This window comes from Carlito syrichta, unplaced genomic scaffold (assembly GCF_000164805.1).
Source record: "Carlito syrichta isolate Samal-C Ts95f unplaced genomic scaffold, Tarsius_syrichta-2.0.1 Scaffold312077, whole genome shotgun sequence".
In the NCBI taxonomy this organism is placed as follows: domain Eukaryota; kingdom Metazoa; phylum Chordata; class Mammalia; order Primates; family Tarsiidae; genus Carlito; species Carlito syrichta.
In genome coordinates, this window is record NW_007256173.1 from 21976 (window position 1) to 44684 (window position 22709).

The 22709-nt window shown below is 35.7% G+C and overlaps 1 protein-coding gene across 1 annotated transcript; it reads left to right on the top strand.

Annotated features, from left to right (window-relative positions):
- Nucleotides 1–1383: 1383 nt before the first annotated feature.
- Nucleotides 1384–22370, top strand: LOC103272020 (estrogen sulfotransferase). The gene is made up of 8 exons (XM_008069507.2): nt 1384–1491; nt 4385–4546; nt 7674–7799; nt 8837–8934; nt 14073–14199; nt 15837–15931; nt 20477–20657; nt 22212–22370. Exons 2-8 carry the CDS (start codon nt 4399–4401, stop codon nt 22322–22324), a joined length of 888 nt encoding a protein of 295 aa, XP_008067698.1. The 5' UTR covers nt 1384–1491; nt 4385–4398; the 3' UTR covers nt 22325–22370.
- The last annotated feature ends 339 nt before the right edge of the window (nt 22371–22709 follow it).

A 22709-nucleotide genomic window follows, 5' to 3' on the forward strand; every position in this document is an offset into this window, starting at 1 on the left:
ACACATCAGCCATTTTTATTCAGTAAATACATATTCAAGTCCTAGCCTACTAGTTGCCAGGCAGTGGGCTAATTGCAGAGTCAGACCTTATTTTCAAGCTATTTACAGTCTAACAAGGAAAACGGACAAGTAAATATTAATTATAAAAGTGAAATATGTGCTAATTAGGAGAAAACATAAGGTTCAAAAGTCACATGAGAGACACACTTGTCTTATAAAAATCAGGCAAAGACTCTCAAAGGAAATGTAGTATAATTATAATTGGAAGAGAAATGAGAACTCACTGGATGGAGTGGAGCAAGGGAGAATTTCCTTAACCGAAGACAGAGTAGGTGCAAATAATGAAAAGGAGAAAGATTCATGGATTCCACAAATCCTAAGACATTTATTTTTCTCAGTCTCCTGTCTAAATTCTAACAGTATCCATGTCTACCTTTTCCTAGAAATTCTGTACTATACTATTATGTGATTGGTAGCAGGGGGAAGTGAGGGTTATAAAATAATAATCCAGGCTGGGCGCAGTGGCTCACACCGGTAATCCCAGCACTTTGGGAGGCCAAAGCAAGAGAATTGCTTGAGCCCAGGAGAATTGCTTGAGCCCCACTGCAAAATAGTGAGATCTTGTCTTTACAAAAAATTTTTAAAAATAGCCAAGTGTGGTGGTGGGCGGCTAGAGTCCCGGTTACACAGGAGGCTGAGGCACGAGATGATTGTGTCACTGTCCTCCAGCCTGGGCAACAGAGTGAAACTCAGACAATCATCATCATCATCCAAAGATAAGTGATGTGTCTATTCTTTCTTTAACTGCCATTTTTTTCCCCAGGCTGCTTAAGAGTTAAAGGAAAATATTTTAAATAGATGCTTCAGTTGGGACACAACCAAGTACTATAAAGCCCTCTTTGGAAGGTCTCAGTAAAGTGATCAGGATCCTTGTTGCCCTCTTAATTCTTTCCTGTCATTTTCTGCACTCATCTATTTTTATTCTTGTGGAAGGTCAACCTCACCCATGGTATTATTCATCAGTGAGTGAATAGAAGATTCTCTCTTCCCAATTCCACTTGTGTTTCGCTCCAGCACTCTTCTCTCTCATCTTTCTCTTCACTTCTCCCTCCCTCTTCCCAACTCCTTGATGGCTGTTGGCAAACATAGGAATTTGAATATGAGCCGAAGAAATTTTATTTATTTATCTATATATATAGAGAGAACAACAGGCTTTCTACATCTCTGTACGAATAAACAAAATTCTATGTGGTTAACTGCATCTGCAGGTTTATAGCTTTTTGTGTTAATCATTGCATCATGCATTTCACGAAGCCAAGCCCCACAAATTAATCTCCGCCTCCTTCCCTGGCACTCAGAATAAAACCTCTCCAGAAGCATTTCAAATGCACAAGTGATTCTCATCTGTTTTTTGCAGCTTAAAACCTGCCTTGATATTTGAAGAGAACTAAATTAGATCATTCAAGTTCTTTCGCAGGATCATCTCGACAGGTTGTACTTTCTTATTATTGATATCAATTCTTAGATTTTAGGCATAGAAAATGTAGAATGCTAATTGTATATCATAAAGCTGTTAAGAAAGAAAATAGAGCATGAAGTTTTCATTAATTAGCTAATTAATAATGTAGAACATTTAAACTCTTTTTAAAACTGTTTAAAATGTGTGCAATTAAAAAATAATATTTGCATTTATATTGTATCTTGTTGTTTAAAGAGCTTTAACATAAAATCATAGCAATACAATTAACCACCTTTTAATTTGAACACTGGGCATGTTCTCCAGTCTACTGATGAGAAAACAAAGTAAGCATGGTAGAAACAGGTAGAATAGAGACTGACATTTGGTCTTGTGTTCCTGTGATTAACAAATGTGCAGACAGTGCTGTTTCTTTCATATGAGAAACTTCAGATAAATTCAGTAGAAATCCAAAGTCCCTGATAAATCATTGACAGGTATATAGGTCATGGAAAGATACTGCCTTTTAAAAAAAATTGTATCTAGAAATTTTTAGTAGAAGCTACAGAGCCCACAGAGACTAGATATAATAATTAAATTTAACAAAATTTCTCAGCATCTACTTTGTGTCACAGTGATGGAGTCTGGAACAGAAGAATGCACAAAATACTTGTCTTTGCCTTCTATAGTTTAATCCCAATACAGGTGAATCCAAGAGAGTGAGGGCTATGAGAACTCTGTGTATCTATCCTTACCATAGTATTCCAGCACTTATCACTGTGTTTAGGAACAGAATAAGCATGCACACAGGGAGTATTTGCTGGATAAAAGGGAGTTTGAACGATAGAGGAGAGAGGGAAGGATAAAGAAAGGGAGGAAGAGAGAGAGAAGAAAAAAAATAAAGAGGGGGAAAAAAGGAGAAAGACTCCTTTTGAATTTGTGAGTCACGTTTTTAAACAATTTTTGTGTTGGTGTTTTTGAACAACTGACTCACATACTCAGGATATGAAATACATAATTTCGAACTGAAATATATTTTTTGAGAAAAGGAGAGAACAGCTAGAAAGTGAATCTGTACTCTGTGATATGAAACAATTTACCAAAAGAACTGAAACAAGGAAAGAGATTGTATTACACACCACCAACTTTAACACAGAGACCAAAATTACCCTGAAGGGGAAGCTAGAAGTCAGCCAACTACTGCATGATAAGTCTGCCACTCCCAGTTGACTACAAGCCAATTTTCACAAACTTGGCTGAACACCAAGAGAGTAATTAATGAGTAAAAGAGTGAATAAACAGACTAAGTAGTGATGACTTTTATATACATTTCTTCTAATGAGAATTTTATTTTCTGAGAGCAAGGGGAAAGTTTAGGGAACAAGAGATTTCTTGACAAGAATGCTTTCTATTTCAGAAATTGAAATCTCACAGTATTGGTGAGACTGCATCTGATATGTCTGAAAGGAAGGATTTGAAGGAGGTGAAATTGCTCTTAGGGCTGAGGCAATGTATGCATATAAAACAATTTACCAAGCAGCTTTATGAGCAAAGGTGAATAAGAGGTAGAAAGGCTAAACCAAGCAGCTTTATGAGCAAAGGTGAATAAGAGGGAGAAAGGTTAATGTCAAGGAAATATAAAATTTGTTGAGATGCTATGTGATAAATTCAAATTAGAGTAAATTTGGAATTTGAAATAAAGGTACAAAAAGAAATTGAAAACACATGAAGGAAACTTTGCTGAATTAGAAATTCTATGACTGAACATGATATGGATTGTCATGAAATAAGGAAGTGAATTAGCAAATGATAACCATATTGCTTACCCTTATAATTTTCAGTCAAGACATTCAGTGAGAGTACTTACTACCTTATTGATCAAATGAAAGGAAAAAGTAAAGATAATCTTAAAAGTCACAAAGGAATCCTCTGTACCATCAAGATTCCATGTTCTGGATACAGCCATCACAGTGTCATTAAATTAGTCTTCCTTTGAATATGTTCACCTAGCATTTAGACTCTTTTCATTAAATGATACATATTCAGAAACAAATAAAAGCTCTGACTTTGGCAATAATAATCAAATGTGATTATTGTTAGTTAATGTGTAAAAACTGAATCTTTTGTCAAAACATTGTACTTCTGGACCTCTTTTTCTTTCTTTCTCCCTCTTTTTTTTTTTTTTTTTTTTAAAGAGATGAGCTCTCCTGCTATGTTGCCCAAAATACTGGAATTGTAGATGTGAGCAATAACACCCAGCCTAGGACCTCTTACTCTTTTTATATGTGCCACCAATTTTGGCAGAAATTGAAAACCCTGCTGTTTTCATTTATTATTGAATGTGTTGAATGTGCCACAGTTTTACTTACTTTATTTTTTTATTTTTTTGAGTTGGAGTCTCACTCTGTCGCCCAGACTGGAGTGCAGTGGCCGCTCCTGGCAACCGCAGCCTCGACCTGCTGGGCTCCGGCGATCCTTCCGCCTCAGCCTTCCGAGTAGCCAGCATTACAGGTGCGCGCTACCATGCCCGGCTAGTTTTTTGATTTATTGTAGAGATGAGGTCTCTCCTGCCCAGGCAGGTCTCGAACCCGCGGGTGGGCTCAGGCAATCCACTCACCTCAGTCTCCCAAAGGCGCGGGATTACAGGCTGAGCCACTGAGCCCGGCTAGTTTTACTTAGTTTTAAGCATTTTACTTTATAATCCCTTGTATTTTCTTTTCCTTATATATGTTGGACATCTTCCTAAAAGGATTAGAAACTCTTCAAGCACCAAGGTTGTGTCATATACAACTTTAGCTTGTTTTCCCCTCATATGTGTAACAACTGAGAAGTGTTAAATTCCTAGAGGATTTCAGTATACATCGTTGTTGTTATTGTTCAGACATTGTAAAGTACATACAAAGTGTAAAACAGAACTTTTTTTTTCAGTGTACCATTCTGTGATGAATTCCTCTGACCCTGACTATTATGCGATGTTTGAAGAAATCCACGGTATTCTAATGTATAAAGATTTTGTCAAATATTGGTATGATGTGGAAGCATTCCAGGCAAGACCAGATGATATTGTCATTGCCACCTATCCTAAATCTGGTAAATCTCCTTGTTATGTTGACGTTGTTCATTTTGCACCTTAAATGATAAACCCACCCTAAATGACTCTTATATATTCATTCTCTATATTAAATAAGGGCAGATATGTTTTTTTTCTCTACTTTTCTTTTCTTTTTTTGAATCAGATCTTGCTCTGTTGCCCAGGCTAGAGTGCAGTGGCACAATCACAGCTCACTATAGCCTTGACCTCCTGGGCTGAGGCAATCCTCTTGCCTCAGCCTCCCAACTAGCTTTGATTACAGTGTGCATCACCACACATCCAGCTAATCTTTTTTAAAAATTTTTGTGGATGCAAGGTCTTGTTATGTTGCCTAGGCAGACTTCAAATTCCTGCACTCAAGCAATCCTCCCACCTTGGCCTCTCAAAGTGCTGGGATTAAGGCATGAGCTACCATACCCAGCAGATACAGCAGTTTTGATATGGACAAAACAAATATCTACAGCTATACCACCCTGAATGCACCCAATCTCATTTTATCTCAGAAGCTAAGTGGGATTGGGCCTTTTTAGAACTTGTTGGGGGAGAAAGTATAGCTCTATTTCATGATCACAATCTGTACCTATAACTTGAACAACACATTGACAAATGAATATTGTTGACCACAGTTATAAACTTATATAATATAGATGAATACATTTATATTCATCTCATAATGAAAATGTAATTACCAACTGTGTTTACTTTATGTCACTGCATGTACAGAGTATGAGCACTTTTTACAGATAGTGTAAAATTCCCTTTCAGTTCACCAGTTCTTTAAGTCAATCCACAGAACACCAGCTTTTAGCAGAGTTCTGAAATTTTACAAGAACATACCTTTAGAACAATCTAAATCCAGATTTTTCTACCTGGTTGTTTTATTTACCACTTAAAAATAAGCATGTCAAACTCTAAATATGTCTTGCCTGCTTTCACTCTAAATCTCTTTCTCTGTTGGGATCAATGGCAGCACAGTACCAGCCATCTGAAAAGGAAACCTTAGAGCTATTCTAACTTCAATTTCTCTGGCATCTTCATTTCTAACTTGCAATCAATTAAACTGTCTTGCCTGCTTAATCTGGCAGACAAGTCTCACAGTTAGCCTTTTACAGAGTCTCTTGTCTCCCTTCTTATTGATCCCTCACTTCTTTGCTGTGTTTATTCTGCCACCAAAAAAATTATTCTAAAACACAATCCAGATAAATTTGTTCTCCTGCTGAATATACGTCAATGCCTTTCCATAACTTTTATCAAACAATGTAGATTCTTTGGTATGAACTACACAGCATTGTATGCTTGTGATCTGCTCGCTTCTATAGCCTCAGCCCCACATGTCTTTCCAGGTAGATTCTTCAATTTAAGCTTTAAAGTCTATTTCCAGCTATTTTTCTAACCTTTACACCATTCTTTTTTCCTTTTTTTTCTTTTTGAGTTGGATTCTCACTTCCTCGACCAGGTTGGAGTATAGTGGCATGTTCACAGCCACCCCAGCATCGACCTGCTGGTCTCCAATGATCCTTCCTCCTCAGCCTTCCAAGTAGCCAGAACTACAGGTGGGCACTTCCACACCATCTAATTTTTTGATTTATTGTAGAAATAAGGTCTCACCAATTTGCCTGGGCTGGTCTCGAACCCGCGGCACTCAGGCAATCCACTTGCCTTGGCCTCCCAAAGTGCTGGGATTATAGGCTGAGCCACTGAGCCCAGCCCACTACCCTATTATTAAGCATCCGATATTATATTTTTAAAAAGAAGGAGACTGATTTTCTGACGGGTTGGACCCTTCCTTATCGCCCACACCTGGTGAAATTATGCTATCGATTTACTAAGGCTAAGCTCAATGGTCACATTCACTTGAAAGTGTCTTTTGTCAAAAATCATGGCAGCAGCAGCAGTAGCAATAGCAATAGAAATAGCAATAACAATAGCAGCACACTGAGTTATATGTTCCTCCTTTGCAGTCATTTAAACCCCTATGCCAACCTGTATAATAGCATCTTAAGAAAACAAAAAGTGAGCTGGGCTTGGTGGCTCAACCTGTAATCCCGCGCCTTGGGAGGCTGAGGTGAGTGAATTGCCTAAGCCCACAATTTCGAGACCCACCTGGGCAACTTGGTGAGACCTCATCTCTACAATAAATCAAAAAATTAGCCGAACATGGTGGCACGTGCCTGTAGTTCCAGCTACTTGGAAGGTTGAGACAGAAGGATCTCCTGAGCCCAGCAGGTCAAGGCTGCAGTGGCTGAGAGCATGCCACTGCCCTCCAGCTTGGGTGACAGAGTGAGACTCCAACTCAAAAAAAAAAAAAAAGTAAAAGAAATAAAGGAAAAAAAGTGTTACTATTGAATATTGTTACTGACTCTTCAAAGGACCTTTGGCTATACTAGGACAGAAACCTAATTTATTCTTTTCTGTATTCTCTCAATGAGAAGACCATATCCTGAGACATAATATATTATCAATAAAATTTGTGGTTGAACGCATTCTTGCATGCATAACCTATTATTCAATCCTCCTTACTTTTGAGATCTAAAAACTAAAACCCAAAGCTGCTATCAGCTTGCACAATGTCACCATTCATAATGGGGAAATTTGAACTCATTTCTCAGGCATTCCTTACTCTAGTATTTATTATTTACTGAGGCTTTTTTTTTTTTTTTTTTTTTTTTGAGTTGGAATCTCACTCTGTCACCCAGACTGGAGTGCAGTGGCCGCTCCTGGCCACCGCAGCCTTGACCTGCTGGGCTCTGGCCATCCTTCTGCTTCAGCCTTCCAAGTGGCTGGAACTACAGACACACGCTACCATGCCCGGCTGATTTTTGATTTATTGTAGAGATGAGGTCTCACCAAGTTGCCCAGGTGGGTCTCGAACCCGCGGGCTCAGGCAATCCACTCACCTCAGCCTCCCAAGGCATGGGATTACAGGCTGAGCCACCGAGCCTGGCTTCTTTGGCTTTTTAAAGAGGAAATATTAAAGACTATATTTCTTGAATCTTGTGGCTATTAAGACACCCTTTAAATAATATTGCATTGGTAATTTACTTCTTTATCCATCCATAAATCCAGCACTCTTGTCATCAGTAGTCCATGGTCAGTGGGAGACTCATGTTTCTTTAATTTTAACAGGTACAACCTGGGTTAGTGAAATTGTATACATGATCTATAAAGAGGGTGATGTGGAAAAGTGCAAAGAAGATGCAATTTTTAACCGAATACCTTTCCTGGAATGCAGAAAAGGAGACTTTATGAATGGTAACGTTCAGATTGATTTTAAAAGCTATAATGCATATATTTTAAGATATACATGTAGATGATAAAAGCAAGAGATTGCAAGCAATAGTGGCAATTAGTATTAGGAGTCTTCCACATAGGAGAGTGTACACATTTAAATTTAAACTTTTTTTTTTTTGAGTAGGAATCTCACTGTCACCCAGACTGGAGTGCAGTGGCACGCTCCCGGCCACTGCAGCCTCGACCTGCTGGGCTCTGGAGATCCTTCCGCTTCAGCCTTCCGGAACTACAGGCGCGTGCTACCACGCCCAGCTAATTTTTGATTTATTGGAGAGACGGGGTTTTGCCAAGTTGCCCGGGAAGGTCTCGAACCTGCGGGCTCAGGCAATCCACTTGCCTCAGCCTCCCAAAGTGCTAGGATTACAGGCTGAGACACCGAGACCAGCCTAAATTTAAATCTTGACAAGGTTTGTAGCATAGCATGTATCTGGAATAGAGTGAATAAGGGTAGTCCTTATAAACCTTCAGCAAAATCTAGTAATATGAGAACATTTATTTTTCTATAGGCTGAATGTAATCATATTTTAAGTACTTGGAAAATATTCATAAATTTTTCAATAACATATGCAAAAATATATTTATCCAAGATTCTTTTCATATTGTGGAAAATTAGAAATAACCTAAATGTTAAACAATAAAAAGTTAAATGTGACATAACATTTTGAAATCATTACAAATCTTTTTGTTTCTTGAGACTGAAATTTGAGTATGTTTGGGAAAATAGACATTAGAACATATCTAAAATTTCATCTGTGCGTGTGGTATCAGGATTGCTGTGAGTTTAGGCATATATGTATACAGAAGGTTGCTTATCAAAATGTTAATAAGTGGTGAAATTTTATTTATTTATTTTTGTAATTTCCTATATAGTTCTTTCATTATATTACTTTAATAAACACAATATAAAATCTTAGTTACTTCTGTTTTATAAACATTTAAATTAATATAAATATTTGTAATTTTTGAAGTGGCCTAATCTTTATTTTTTTAAAAATCAGGAATAAAATTATTAAAAGAAATGGAATCTCCTAGAATACTAAAGACTCATCTGCCACCTGAACTTCTTCCAGCCTCATTTTGGGAAAAGAACTGTAAGGTAATCAGAGTCAAGTGTTCTCAGAACCTCATCCAACTCCAATAAATTTTACTTTATTTTATTATTTATTTTATTTCATTTTCATGTTTGTCAGAATTTCACTCAGACTGGAGTGCAGTGGGATATCACAGCTACCGCAGCCTCGCGACCTGCTGGGTGCAGGTGATCCTTCCACCTCAGCCTTCCAAATAGCTGAAACTACAGGTGCACGCCACCATGCCTGGCTAATTTTTTGAATTACTGTAGAGACAAGGTCTCACCATGTTGTTCAGGCTGGTCTCAAACTCCTGGGCTCAGGCAGTCCTCTCGCCTCAGCCTCCCAAAGTGCTGGGATTACTGGTGTGAGCCACCGTCCCCTGCTCGTCCCAAGAAATTTTATAATTATCTCATCAGTTATCATCCTAACTTTATAATATAACCACTTGTTTATTTACTCATTCACTTAATCTATAGACCTTTAATAAATGTGGATTATAGAGATAAAGTTAGAGAGTTTAGATTTTAATTCTGCCAGACGTAGTCCTGAAAAAATCAGTTAAACTCTGTAAGCTTCCGTTTCACATCTGTGAAAGAAAAATAATACTAATATATTCCTCAAAGAGTTGTAATAAGGATTACATGATAATTCTTGTAAAGTGCTTGACATAGTTCTAGGACATTTTAAACAAGAAATTGTACTTTATATCTGTTGTTATTACTGATTGCATTGAATGTCCTTTTACAAAATACTGTGCTTGGCATTTTGAGGCATGTAAATGAATCAGAAAAGGATAATTCAGACAAGTATAATAACATAATTATTGATTGAGTGCCTATCATATTCTAGGGACATAAGATGACACGTGTGACCCTTGTCTTCAAGGACACATAGTCCACTGGAGTAAAAGGACAAGTGAATAGACAATGGAGGAGGTACCACAGGTCATCATAGTGTTGCAGGAGTTTTGAACTTCACTGTTAGCTTAAGCCAGCAAACTCGGTTCTTGTCCCACGACCAAGAAGATTAAGGAACGCAGACACAAAAACAATGAGTGAAAGAAGGAGTTTATTAAGCAACAAAGCTCTCTAGAAAAAGAGAGGTTGCCCAAAATGGCTAACCTGGTCCCAGGAGTATTTTTGTGGTTTTTATCTTATCTTTCCTGAGAGTATTGCTCTTATTTACATCTCATCTGCCCTTTACTTCCTGAGGCTCAATTCTTATTGTGCCTGTGGGTCTTTGACCAAAGTTACTCCATCTTGAATATTACCCATAAGTACCACAGAAAGGCCACTGGAGGGAAGAGGGAGGTAAACCTCAATGCTAATCCTATGTTAATGATATTATAATAAGCCAAGATCAAGTTAGGACATTTAATTAAGCTACTGCACCTGTGTTTAAGCAGCAAAAAAGCCCTTTGAGCAGTACATCCTGTATTGAGAGGATGTTCTAAACCACATTAACCACATTTTCAGTCAACAATTATATAGTGGGGGTGGTGCAGGGGGCGTTCCCGCAGGAGTTAAGTCTCCTTGATCTCTGTCTGCCTAACTAGCTTCTGACTATCTCATCTCTCAATAGGTTAAGAGAAAGAATTCAAACCTAGACATGGGGGCAGGAAGGCATTCAGGAGCAGGTGACATCTCAGCTTATATTTGAAAGAGGTGTAAGAGTTATTCTATGCAAACTCAGAGATAATCTGAGGGAACATCTGAAATCAATTCTGCTTGGCTGGAAGATTAAGTATACATATTGGCTAGATAAGTAAAGGAAGATAAGTCAGGGACTGATTATAGGAAACATCAGATGCTAAGTTACAAAGTTTGGATTCCACTTCAATGGTAATGAGGCCTTATAGACACATTAATCTAATGATATACACGATCAATATTGCTCTGTAGAAAGAATGTTACATATCACCCTGAAGTACAGGCAAAACATGAAGTCTGAGAGCACCAAAGTTGTTCTTCAAGACCTTTCTACCACCAGTGCTGTTCGCCAAGATCTTGAAGTACTATATCCAGTCATCACTAATAATCTACCATTTCCATTTTGCACTGTGATGTTCCATGGCATGTTTGACATTTTTTAGAGATGCATAACCAAAATTTCAAATATTCCAATGTCTATCTGTTTGTTTTTATCATGAGTAATCCTACAGAGATGATGTATACACTGCTGAAGTCATTTTGTACATAGGAGCTCTTTCATTAGTAAATACCAGTTAGGTACTTGTCCAGGAGATGTGTCATTACGATTTTTTTCCCAAGATATTTGACCAAGTCAATTTTCTTCTTTTCTTTAGAGAACGGCTTGTGGGCTTGCAGCTAACTCTTTATTTCTTGAATGGAAATAGGTACCATACATTTATAATAGTCTAAGTCTTGACAAAATTGCTTGTATTTCAGAGGTCATCAAAGAGTAGAAGAGATTTGGATGAATTCATGTTCAAAGTAGTTACAGAATGGTTAATGGGAAAGCAAGAAAATAGACTGAGGATATTTGTACAAATGTGTTTGGAGTGCTGGACTGCATGGGATAAAGAGAAAAAAGTGGCAAGAAGAAGCAGGCTAATAGATAAGATAAATAATCGAGGACTTTGGATTTGAGGCTTTAGTATGATTGTAGGAAATACATTGAATAACTGATGAAGAGGAAGGGAAAAGTAGAACTTTCTTGGAAGAAATATTATGGCCCAGAATAAGTTCTCCAAAGTGAAACCTTTATGGTGAATGCAAAATTAAGGATTTGTTTATAAAAGTTATTTGCTTAAGTAAAATAGAAAATTAATGGTATGAATGCATGAAGTAGATGAATCATGCATACATTGGAGGTGGTAATTTTCCTCTCTAAGTTTGAGGCTCAATCTTAGATGCTAAATTTACACAGAATGATTTTTTAAAATGTTTGTATAGAGAACAATACCATGAGGCATGTATTCAAATCTTCAGTTAAAGCAAGGAGAATGGATGACCTGGATTTCCACACTTTGGGAGGCGGAGGCAAAATTCAAGTCCACAAATTCAAGACCAGCCTGGACAATTTGGTGGGACCTCATCTGTACAAAAAAAAAAAAACATTAGCCAGTTGTGGTGACCTACATATGTGGTTCCAGCTAATTGGAAGGCTGAAGTGGGATGATCGCCTGAACCCAGCAGGTCAAGGCTGCAATGACCATGAACATGCCACTGAACTCCAGCCTGGGCAACGATGAGATTCCAACTCTAAAACAAACATAAATACATACATACATACATAATGCATACACACATAAATACATAAATAAATAAAGCAAGCAAGGGGATGACCACAAACTTAGAAATGGCATTAGTTAGAAGAAGTATGGATTAGCTAGGTGTCATAGGAATAGGGTCTTTCAAGTGTAAGATTTTAAAGTTGGATTATGATCCCAAGTGAACTGTGCGCAGCTAGCAAGTTTGATTGGAGAGAGCTTCAGGGAACGTCATATCTTCAGGAAAAAGCTAGATTTTTCTTGAAGGCAGAAAGAAGAACAGTGTGTACAGTGAAAAGTTTTGGTATTGAATAAGACCTGTCAAAAGAAAAAGAATATAAATGAATGGGAATTTAGTGGAAAAGAGATCACTTATTTTTCCCATCTGCAAGAATAAAAAACCTCATGGAGAACTTGGAGTCAAGAAATAAAGTATGGATAGCATTCTGATATGCACAGAGCATTCAAGCAAGAGAGAATAACATAAATAAATCTCTGAAATAAATTCATAGATATAGTGGCAAGAGATTTCATTCAACTAATAGAGGAAAAGAAATAGAGTTGGAAATTAGATTGAAAAAGTTCAATAAACCTCATGATAGCTTGTATATTAAAAAAATCACTCATATTCTGTATTCATTGGAGATTTTTACAGTAGGACCTTAAAACTTAAAGCCATACCTTTAAGAATAAAATAGAAGATTTATTTTAAATGCCAAAAAGTGGAGAGAGTTCATTAAGACAAATTAGTGGGTCTCATCACATTCACTGAACAGCAGAGAATGAAGACCTGCCTTCTTTGAAGGCACAACTTAGGTGCCCGAGGGCCTAAGGAGAAGACCGGAAGTATACCGAAGTTTACTTTTGCAGATCTTTTCCTGCAGTCTTGAGTATCAGAGCTAGAGTTGATATAGATCAACTATAGATATTTGATCCAACTCATTTAGTGAAGAGGAAATTTAGTTACTTTGAACAAAATGATAGAATTGTTTAATGCCACATCTAGCAACTAAAATCAAAGCTTTCTGATTACTAATTCATTGGTGTTTCTGCTGTTTGTAAATGGAAACTCAACAAGGTGTTGGTAGAAATTATATTTTCTCTGTGATCAATGTGTCATTTAAATAGAACTTCATAATGTTTGTTTTTCCTCCAATACTAATAGTGAGGGAACAGCAAAACTAATTTCTTTTTATTATGCAGAATGGTGATATAGTATAAAGACCTGAGGACTGAATAGTTGACTGAGTAATTTATCAGATTGTTTACTCTCATTGATTTACTGTCAATGATGTAGACTCACTAAACATCAACTTAGTCTCTTCACTTATACATTGGGAATAAAAATAAATCATCAAACTCAATATATATTAGCAAATTTGTGACACTCAAATGAGGCATTGTATGTGAAAAATGACAAGAATATAAAGTAAGAACAGGCTGGGCATGGTGGCTCACACCTGTAATTGCAGAAATGTGGGAGTTGGAGGTGAGAGAATTGCCTGAACCCAGGGGTTCAAGATCAGCATAGGCAACTTGGCAAAACCTCTTCTCTACAATAAAATAAAAAAAAGTAACTGGGAGTGGTGACACACACCTTTGGTTCCAGCAACTTAGAAGACTGAGGCAGAAGGATCGTCTGAGCCCAGCAGGTCAAGGTTGTGGTGGTCATGAGCGTACCACTAAACTTCAACCTGGGAGGCAGAGTGAAACTTTGACTCAAACAAAAAAAAGTGTATCTATACACTTGAACATTGAAAGGACTACAAAAGCTGTTGTCACCAGATTATGGAGTTTTCTTTATAATTTTATATTTTTGTGCATTTTATAAAATGAATATCTGTTATGTTTATAGTTGAAAACATAGATATTTTCTTTTAAATCTTGAACATATACTAAGTGGTTTAGTATACACTTTCATCCCCTTAGATGATCTATCTTTGCCGGAATGCGAAGGATGTGGCTGTTTCTTTCTATTATTTCTTTCTGATGGTAGCTGGTCATCCAGATCCTGGGTCCTTTCCAGAGTTTGTGGAGAGATTTATGCATGGACAAGGTAGGAACAGCTTTATTTCTCTGAATTTTTTTCAAGGTAAGTGATACAAGACAAATGTAATCTCTGAGCAAAAACTTTTATTTGTTCTAGAACGTTCATCTTCCCTGATTACAGTCAAAACACAGAACTTCTATAAGCCCTTGAGGTTCAGGCGAGCATAAGGTTTCCAGATGTGGATGGCAAATCGCTGAATCTCAATACTCTGTACAACATCTGAAAATAAATAGAAGTATATTTGGAGGTTCACGATAGCAATTTTCCTCTCTAAGATTGAGACTCAGTGTCTAATTTTCAGTCTTATCTCTTTTTTTTAGAACAGTGTTTTACAACATGTTATTACAACTCTATTGAATAAGCAGGAAAGGGGAAAAGAATAGAAAAGAGAGAACATCCATTTGTTTCCAATAATAATTCAAGGTTCTAGATGAAGCCATAATTCACTAAGAAGTCTGAATATCTGCAAAACCTTTGCTCATTTTACCTGATGTTCAATTAAAATATCTTAACCAGATTTCTCAGAAATTTGTAAAGAGTTACTTGAGCAGATATTTTGTAAAGTCTTGCCTTTTCATAAAACAGACTAAAGCAATTAGATTTGAAAAAAAAAAGGTTCAGTATAATCTAGTATTCACTACAGAAGGCCATTCTGATCCTGTAGTAATTATTGTAAGGAAAAATAATAATGCCATTTTATATCCATAGATGATAATATTGAATCAATAGTAGTGGGCATATGTGCTTTGTGTTTGTTGCTACATTTTAGGGAAAAATTATGCTGAAGCATCATGAGTAAAACATATGCCTCAAGACTGACAAGACCCACATTATAGGGCAGAGAAAAACAATGTTGCATGTCTACCAAATAATACATAAGATCATTATAAATATCACTGTAGAACTTTTTCTGTAAATAAAAATTGCCTAATACATTCTAAGATCTATGGATGTATATGATGACAATGCAAAACAGACTTTGATTCACACCTTATTACATTCTTTTGTCAATTCTAAATTGGATGAAATATTTTAATATAGATGAGGGAAGAGAGAGAGAATGAAAAAGGAAGAGACAGCATTTGATTATATCACATCATCCTCCATTTAAAAAAAAATGTTTTCTGGAGTAAGAATGACACTTAGAGTCCCTAAGAGAACAGTCCTAGCCATCTAAACTAGTAAGTGTAATAAGTACTCATATAGTTACTAGCTTCAGTTGCCAATGCTAGTTTGTAAATGATGAATTTGAAACCCAAACTGAACTCTTCTGACTATAAAACCATTGATGGTATCATTAACTTAACTCCCTTTTCTAACAACTTAATTTTACACACACATGTACGCACACACACGTTTCAAAAATGCTCTCAACCAAATTGGTGAGAGAAATTTTTCCATTTTTTTCTAACATAAACCATGTCATATGTTAAAAGTTCACAATATTTTTCTGCACATGGATTATTCAACATAGTTTGCTTCTCTTGCTCTGGAGAACTTTGTTTAAGATGTGCAGGTGATCTATTGGTTCTCATTTCATGATAACGTATTCATATTTATTTGTTGCTATTGTTTGATCATTTGTTTTCAAGTTGTATAGAGATGATCTTATATGGCTCCACTGTTTTTCTCTTGAACTTTAGTTCCTTACGGTTCCTGGTATAAACATGTCAAATCTTGGTGGGAAAAGACAAATAATCCGCAGGTGCTGTTTCTTTTCTATGAAGACATGAAAGAGGTGAGAAACTTAAAATACATAGCAAATTGGTAATTTCTAAGATGTTAGCATTTGAAGACACTCTGGATACAACAATCTTCCTTTAAATAAATGATGGCAGCCATCTCCAAAAAAAAAAAATTCTTTTTAAAATCGAGATCTCACTCTGTGTCCCAGACTGGAATGCAGTGACATGATCACAGCTCACCACAAGCCTCAAACACCTGGACTCAAGCCGTCCTCCTGCCTCAGCCTTCTGAGTAGTTGGGACTACAGGTATGAGCCAGCACACTACGCTAGCTTTTTTATTTTTTTGCAGAGACTAGGTCTTGCCATGTTGCCTAGGCTGCCATCTCCAAATATTTTAAAAGAAAAAGGTTATAGCAGCATAGACACTTTAATATAAATTTGAAGCTAGCAAATAAAAATATTCTGAAAGTGAATATGTTTTAAACCTAAGCTTCAAAAACTTTCAAAGATAAAATTTGAAAGAACTTGAATTCATAAAATTGCAACACACACAGAGAGAGACACATACACATAAACACACAAGAAATCACCAACAGCAAAGAAAATCAACTGGTTTTTTTAAAATTAAAATTAAAATTTGCATATGTTGCAAGTATTAGATAGGGATTATAAAAGAACTACGCCTAATATGTTTAAAAAATATATTTTTTATTGCAAAGAAATAAGATGCTAAATGACAGAGCAGATTTGAAAAACATAGCCAAATAGAATTTCTAAAAATATTTTTTAAATTAAGTATGGAAAATTAACAGATGTGTTAAATAACAAATTACATGTTATAAATAGTAAACTAGTGAAGTGTTGCAGCACTATCCAGAACAGCAAAAACATCCGGATGACCATTGAAAGTTGCCTGGATAAAGAAAATGTGGTACATAAACCCAATGAAATACTACGCAGTCAAAGGAAAACAAAATTATGTCCCTTGAAGCAACATGGATGCAGCTGGAGATCATCATTCTAAGTGAACTATCTGAGAAACAAAAATCTGAATTCCACTATTTCTCACTCATAAGTGGGCACTAAACATGATCACACAGGAAGAATGATGGGATTATATTATCATAATCAGTATTAAGGAGATATTGGGCACTGCTAAAGGAAAGAGGCAGGGAGGGGGGATAAGGGACTCCAATCCACCAAGTAGGTACCATTCCCGCCTCTGTGAGGATAATAGGGTTTGTCAGAAGCCCAAACCTTGCCTTCATGCAATAGACTTCTGTAGCAAATCCTCACATGTATCCCATGATTCTAAAAATTTAAAAATACATATATTCTAATTCAGAACAACAACAAAAGTAAATCAGTGAAGATGAAGCTGAAAAAAATCCAGAGTGTATCACAGTGAGATAAACAGAATACTTGAAAAAGAGTAATGGTTCTTACTAAGTGTTGGCATTTTTTTAAATGGGTATATAGGATAGAATGATAAGTTCTCACATATTTCAATTCAAACTTCCGGAAGGAGAGAGTAAAGAGAATGTTGAAACAGCAATATGAAAAATATGGTGAGCCTAGCTCAGTGGCTCATGCCTGTAATCCGAGAACTTTGGGAAGTGGAGGCAACTGGATTACCTGAGCCCAGGGGTTCAAGGCTAACCTGGGCAACTTGGACATCATCTGTACAATAAAATAATAATAATAATAATAATTAGCCAAGCATGGTGTTGTGTACTTGCCTGAGCCCAGTAGGTTGAGGCTGTAGTGGTCATGAGTGTGCTACTGCACTTCAGCCTGGGCAACAGAGTGAGACTCCAACTCAGAGAAAAAAAAAATATGATGGCCTTCAAATGTTCTTATAATCTAATTTTTCTTTAACTTCATTGCTAATCAGGGTAATTCCAAATAAAAATCACTGTGGGATACCCATTTCACAACCACAAGAATGACATCAGTTTAAAAGTCTAACAATAACAAATATTAGTCTGGATATGAATCAGTGAAAAGTAACACTGATGATAGGAGTGTGAAAAAAACAAACACTGTGAAAACAATTTGTCATTATCTAGCAAAGGCAAGCTTGCCCATAATGTAAGACCCAGAAATTCGGCTCTTAGATATATTCCTGAGAAAAACTCTGACTTGTGTACATTAGGTTATATGTATAACAGTCATCATAATAGCATTCTTCATAGTTATAAAAATGGAAAACAACTCAAGTATACTATGGGGGGATCCCCCCAAAACTCAGAATTTATTTATAAAAAATTATGTATTTATTCTTACATGTTTAAACTTCAGTCACTTTTAAGGTACTCACCATTTGATGTAATACACCTATTGAGACACTCTTTCCACTGCTCAAAACACTTTATGAACTCATCGATTTTGATGCCTTTGAGTAGTTCTGTCATTTTTTGTTTCACCTCTTCCACAAAAATGTTTCCCTTTGAGGACTTTTTTTGTCCAGGGAAACAAACAAAAAAATGTTGCTTGGGAAGAGATCCAGTAAATACAGAGAATGGGGCACGGGGAGTCATGTCTTTTCGGGTCAAAAACTTCTGAACTTTCAGCCCAGTGTGGGCAGGCGTGTTGTCAGTGTGAAAGAAACAGTCATCTGTTTGCCACAACTCAGGACGTTTCTTCTGCAAATAGTGACACAACCTTCTCAAAGCTTCCAGTTAAAAACATTGATTGACTGTTTGATCTAGAACAAATTACAAGTGTACTACAAGGGACCCGCCCTCCAAAAGGTAATTTGGGGTTTTTTTTGGGGTTCCGCCTGTATAGCCAGAATCGACACATAATGTATTTTATTGTCCTCTAATGAAAGGAAATAAACTTAAAATACACACATTAATTGGGTAAAACCAAACTATATGCTGTCTAGGGATATATGCCTAAGTTTGAAAGCTATAAAGTAATGCAGAGGATTCATTAGGTAATTTGGGGATAGGAACTGGACTTTTTATTTTTGGTTATGTGTGTGTGTGTGTGTGTGTGTGTGTGTGTGTGTGTGTGTGCACGCACGCGTGCGTGTGTGTGTGTGTAATAGGAGTGAAGAGTAAAAAAAACAAAAAAAACTAAGCAAACTTGTAAATGTTCTATTTTACAAGTTGTTAATAGGAAATACGTGCTGTATATAACTTTATTCTTTAAAGAAGAATATCTCACATATCTCAGAATTTTTTAAAAGATGGAAAAAATTACTGGGTCTCTTTATTGAAAGGTGATAAATTTATTCTATTTTCTCATCCTTTACTAACACCAAGAAGAGCAATTGATTTTCATGTAGTGTTCACATATTTGAATAATCTTTAAAATCCTTTATAGTTTTGCAGTGCTTTTAGAGTTACTTTGATGGATTTTATATTTAAAATAAAATCATATTTAATTCTTTAAAAAATTAAATTAGTTCTTTTATATAAGTTAATACTAGAACAAATTTGAATAAGAAAATCTGCCAGAATCTGTAGTTTATTATATTAGCTAATCTAATATTGTATTCTGTAACTAGAATGCTGAAGACAGTGAATTTGAAATGCACACAAACAAAATTTAATAGTTAATCCAACTCTCTGTCTCACTCCAAAGTGTCTATGTCTACTTACTCTTATTTTGGCCAATAATGGCCATGTTTAGATTTCCTCTATATTTGAATCAATAAAAGCCTAAGAACAAACAAATTTTTTATTGTTTCTACCATGTATTGAGTACAAAGAAAACTAGGCATATTAACATTATATATATATAAAACAATTGTGTCTATATATAGACACAATTGTTTCAGTAAGATAGATAAGTAATAAAATATTATAACAACATACATATAGTACAGTAGATTTATATGAAAATTTTGGGAGCAAAAATAGGTTTGTCTAACTAAAATTGGAGTAGTTAAGGATATCATCATAAAGAAAATGGTAAACAAAGTTTGAAAGACAAGCTATGATTTGTTGGACAGAGAATTTGGGAATAGCATTCTGCATAAAGAGAAATGTGCACTAGAATAGGCATTGCAGTTAGTACTGCAAATAGTTGCATTGAGTGATATGGCTGAATAATGGGTGTACTATAGGAGAGGTCTAGAGACAGGGCTGTTTGTAGCTATTGTGTGTGTATATATACATCTGATGTTTCATGTTGAGTATTTGACTTTTACACTTTTTCTTAATCTTTTTGATTCCTTTGTTTCTCACTAATTACACCAATAAATGAAGAGAAAGAAGAAAGTTGACTGCATACATTCATCATCCAAACTTGGTCTTTCTAAGGGTACTGTATGTAGTCTTTAAGTATGAATATTCATATCCATACATAACATCTAGTCAGTGTGACTATGCATCCAGGTCTACAATAAGCATTTACAAACATCTAATTTAGTTGTTCTCATGATCTTTGCATTTTATGGATAAGGAGAATTATTTTTAAAAATTATTAAAAATGAAACAAACTTCCCCCAAAAGTGTTTTTACTCACTGGAAGTTTAATTAAGATATTAGTGGGAAAAAGAGTGTTATTCTTTCTCATTATTTATCCAAATAGCAATGTATTCAATTTTAGTACTTAAGTCCTCAAAGCATGCTTTCCCCCTAGGATATCAGAAAAGAGGTAGTGAAACTGATACAATTCCTGGATAGGAAGCCATCAAAGGAGCTTGTGGACAAGATTATACAACATACTTCATTCCAGGAGATGAAGAACAATCCATGTACCAATTATACAACATTACCAGAGGATATCATGAACCATAAAGTGTCACCCTTCATGAGAAAAGGTGAGAACATCATGTGATTTGCCGCTACATCATGAGATGTCACAAGCTGACATGGTTATTGGCAAAAATCTAGCGAGGTCTATTCATGCATATGAACCCATTCATGTTTTCCTCAGTATTCTCTCACATTTTGAGCACCTTCTTTATTTGGTTGTCCATTTTGCAGAGGCATAAAACACCACGACTACCACTAAATTATGATTACTTGCTGTTTTTGTATAGTTTCCTTAAGTTCTAATCAGCAACTCAGGAGAAAGGCTCTATTATTCTCATTTTGAGATGAGGAAATAAGCTTAGAATAATTAGTCAATTTTTTTTTTTGAAAAAGTGGCAAAAACTTTTCAAGAGTAAGTGGCAGTTAGGAATTCAAATACAGCTCTGTTTAGCAAAATATCAACATAAAAGGGGGCAAAATTTTATTTGGAAAGAGGAATGACCTGATGAGATATAGTCAGTTTACATGTCTTAGATCATGTAAAATATTGAGTATTGGGACATCTGTCTTACCAATATATGAGGAAGTAGAAAGAGAATAGAAAAAGTCTTGCTCTTTGAATCTTGTTATCAGTCAGAGAGTCAGGGAATTTTTTTAAATAACAAGAATAACATTCCTGCCACTGGACAAAAACAGAACCACTAAAAAGAGACTCAACTCTCAACTCTCAAATTATATTTTAATTATCTTCTCTTTACATTATATTTCCTTTTCCAAAATGTCTACATACACATTCAAAGTAAAGCAGAGGCCTTAAAGTAATTGTCATGCTTACAGAGGATAATTTACTGCTATACCCTCAGACTCCACTGATTTTTAGGGTACACACTTTCTATCTTCTGTTTCTTAGGTTATTTCAGTGGAAAGTTTAGAACTCCTTGGGATCAGAGCAAGTAAACAGACTGGGTTAAAATGAAGGGTGATGTCCTTCTGCTAGGGCCATGTTGGAAGTGTGAAAAAGAAGAGCCTGCTATTATAATTACCCAGATGGAAAACACTATCTAACTGGCAGTAGCAAGAGAAGTGGAGAGAAGGTAATGAATATAAAGAAATCCTGAATATAAATAATGACTTAGGTGTTGTGGTTAAGGGAATAAAGTCCAAATTTATGCCTTGGATACCTGGTGTTTCCACTAAACAGGTTATTTAGATGTACATACAGATAACAATATGATAGGTAATAAAATGAGTTTATTTTTGAACTAATGAGTTTGGAATACTTGGAAAACATCCAGGTGTCAATGTCATGTAGGCCGTTGTTAAGTTGTCATTTAACATCTTGGAAGTGGATAAAATATGGGTCTCATCCTGGGAGATTTGTGAGAAGAAAAATAAAATTAAGTAGCATAAGAGAGAAAAAAATCAGAGAATTGAATTTGCTATTTTTTAACCAGTTAGGATGAACCCATCTTTGTAAACTCAAATAAGTATATTATTTATGACATACGCATTATTCCTAAAACAGAATCACGAGAACTGTATTTGTTTGAGTGTTGAAGAAAACCTCATGATTCTTTCTTGGAGACTTAAAATTTATTCTTCTTTCTCTTTTGTTTCAGGGATTACAGGGGACTGGAAGAATCACTTTACAGTAGCCCTAAATGAAAGATTTGATACACACTATGAGCAACAAATGAAGGAATCTACACTGAAGTTTCGAACGGAGATCTAAGAAGGACTTTCTTTTCTTAACACAAAAGATTAAAGATTTCTTGTCAGCATTCTTCACTTTTTTTTATTTTAGATTCGTAGAGGAGCCATGTGAAGGACCATGAGTCAGGTTCCCATGTTTATTTAGTTGTTCATATTAAGGATACATAAGGATATTTTCCTCTGCTGTAGTCTTTTAAATTGTGTTTTCCTTTTCTTTTGCTTCCTCTTCTTCATATCTTTTTTTTTTTTACAAATACTATACAAAGCTATAATCTATGGGAATCCTGTAGGAACGCAGTTCATTTTGTTAGAGATTCATTAAAAATAAATAAGCATTTCAAACTTTTTTGATTTTTTAAATTTAGTAGGACTTTTAATATATATATAGGCATACATGTGTATTA

Bases quoted from the DNA above. Each gene is read 5' to 3' on its own strand.
- LOC103272020 (XM_008069507.2), top strand. From the start codon at position 4,399: ATGAATTCCTCTGACCCTGACTATTATGCGATGTTTGAAGAAATCCAC. The intron at 4,547-7,673 runs GTAAATCTCCTT...TAATTTTAACAG, and splicing joins TGCCACCTATCCTAAATCTG to GTACAACCTGGGTTAGTGAA. The intron at 7,800-8,836 runs GTAACGTTCAGA...TTTAAAAATCAG, and splicing joins AAAAGGAGACTTTATGAATG to GAATAAAATTATTAAAAGAA.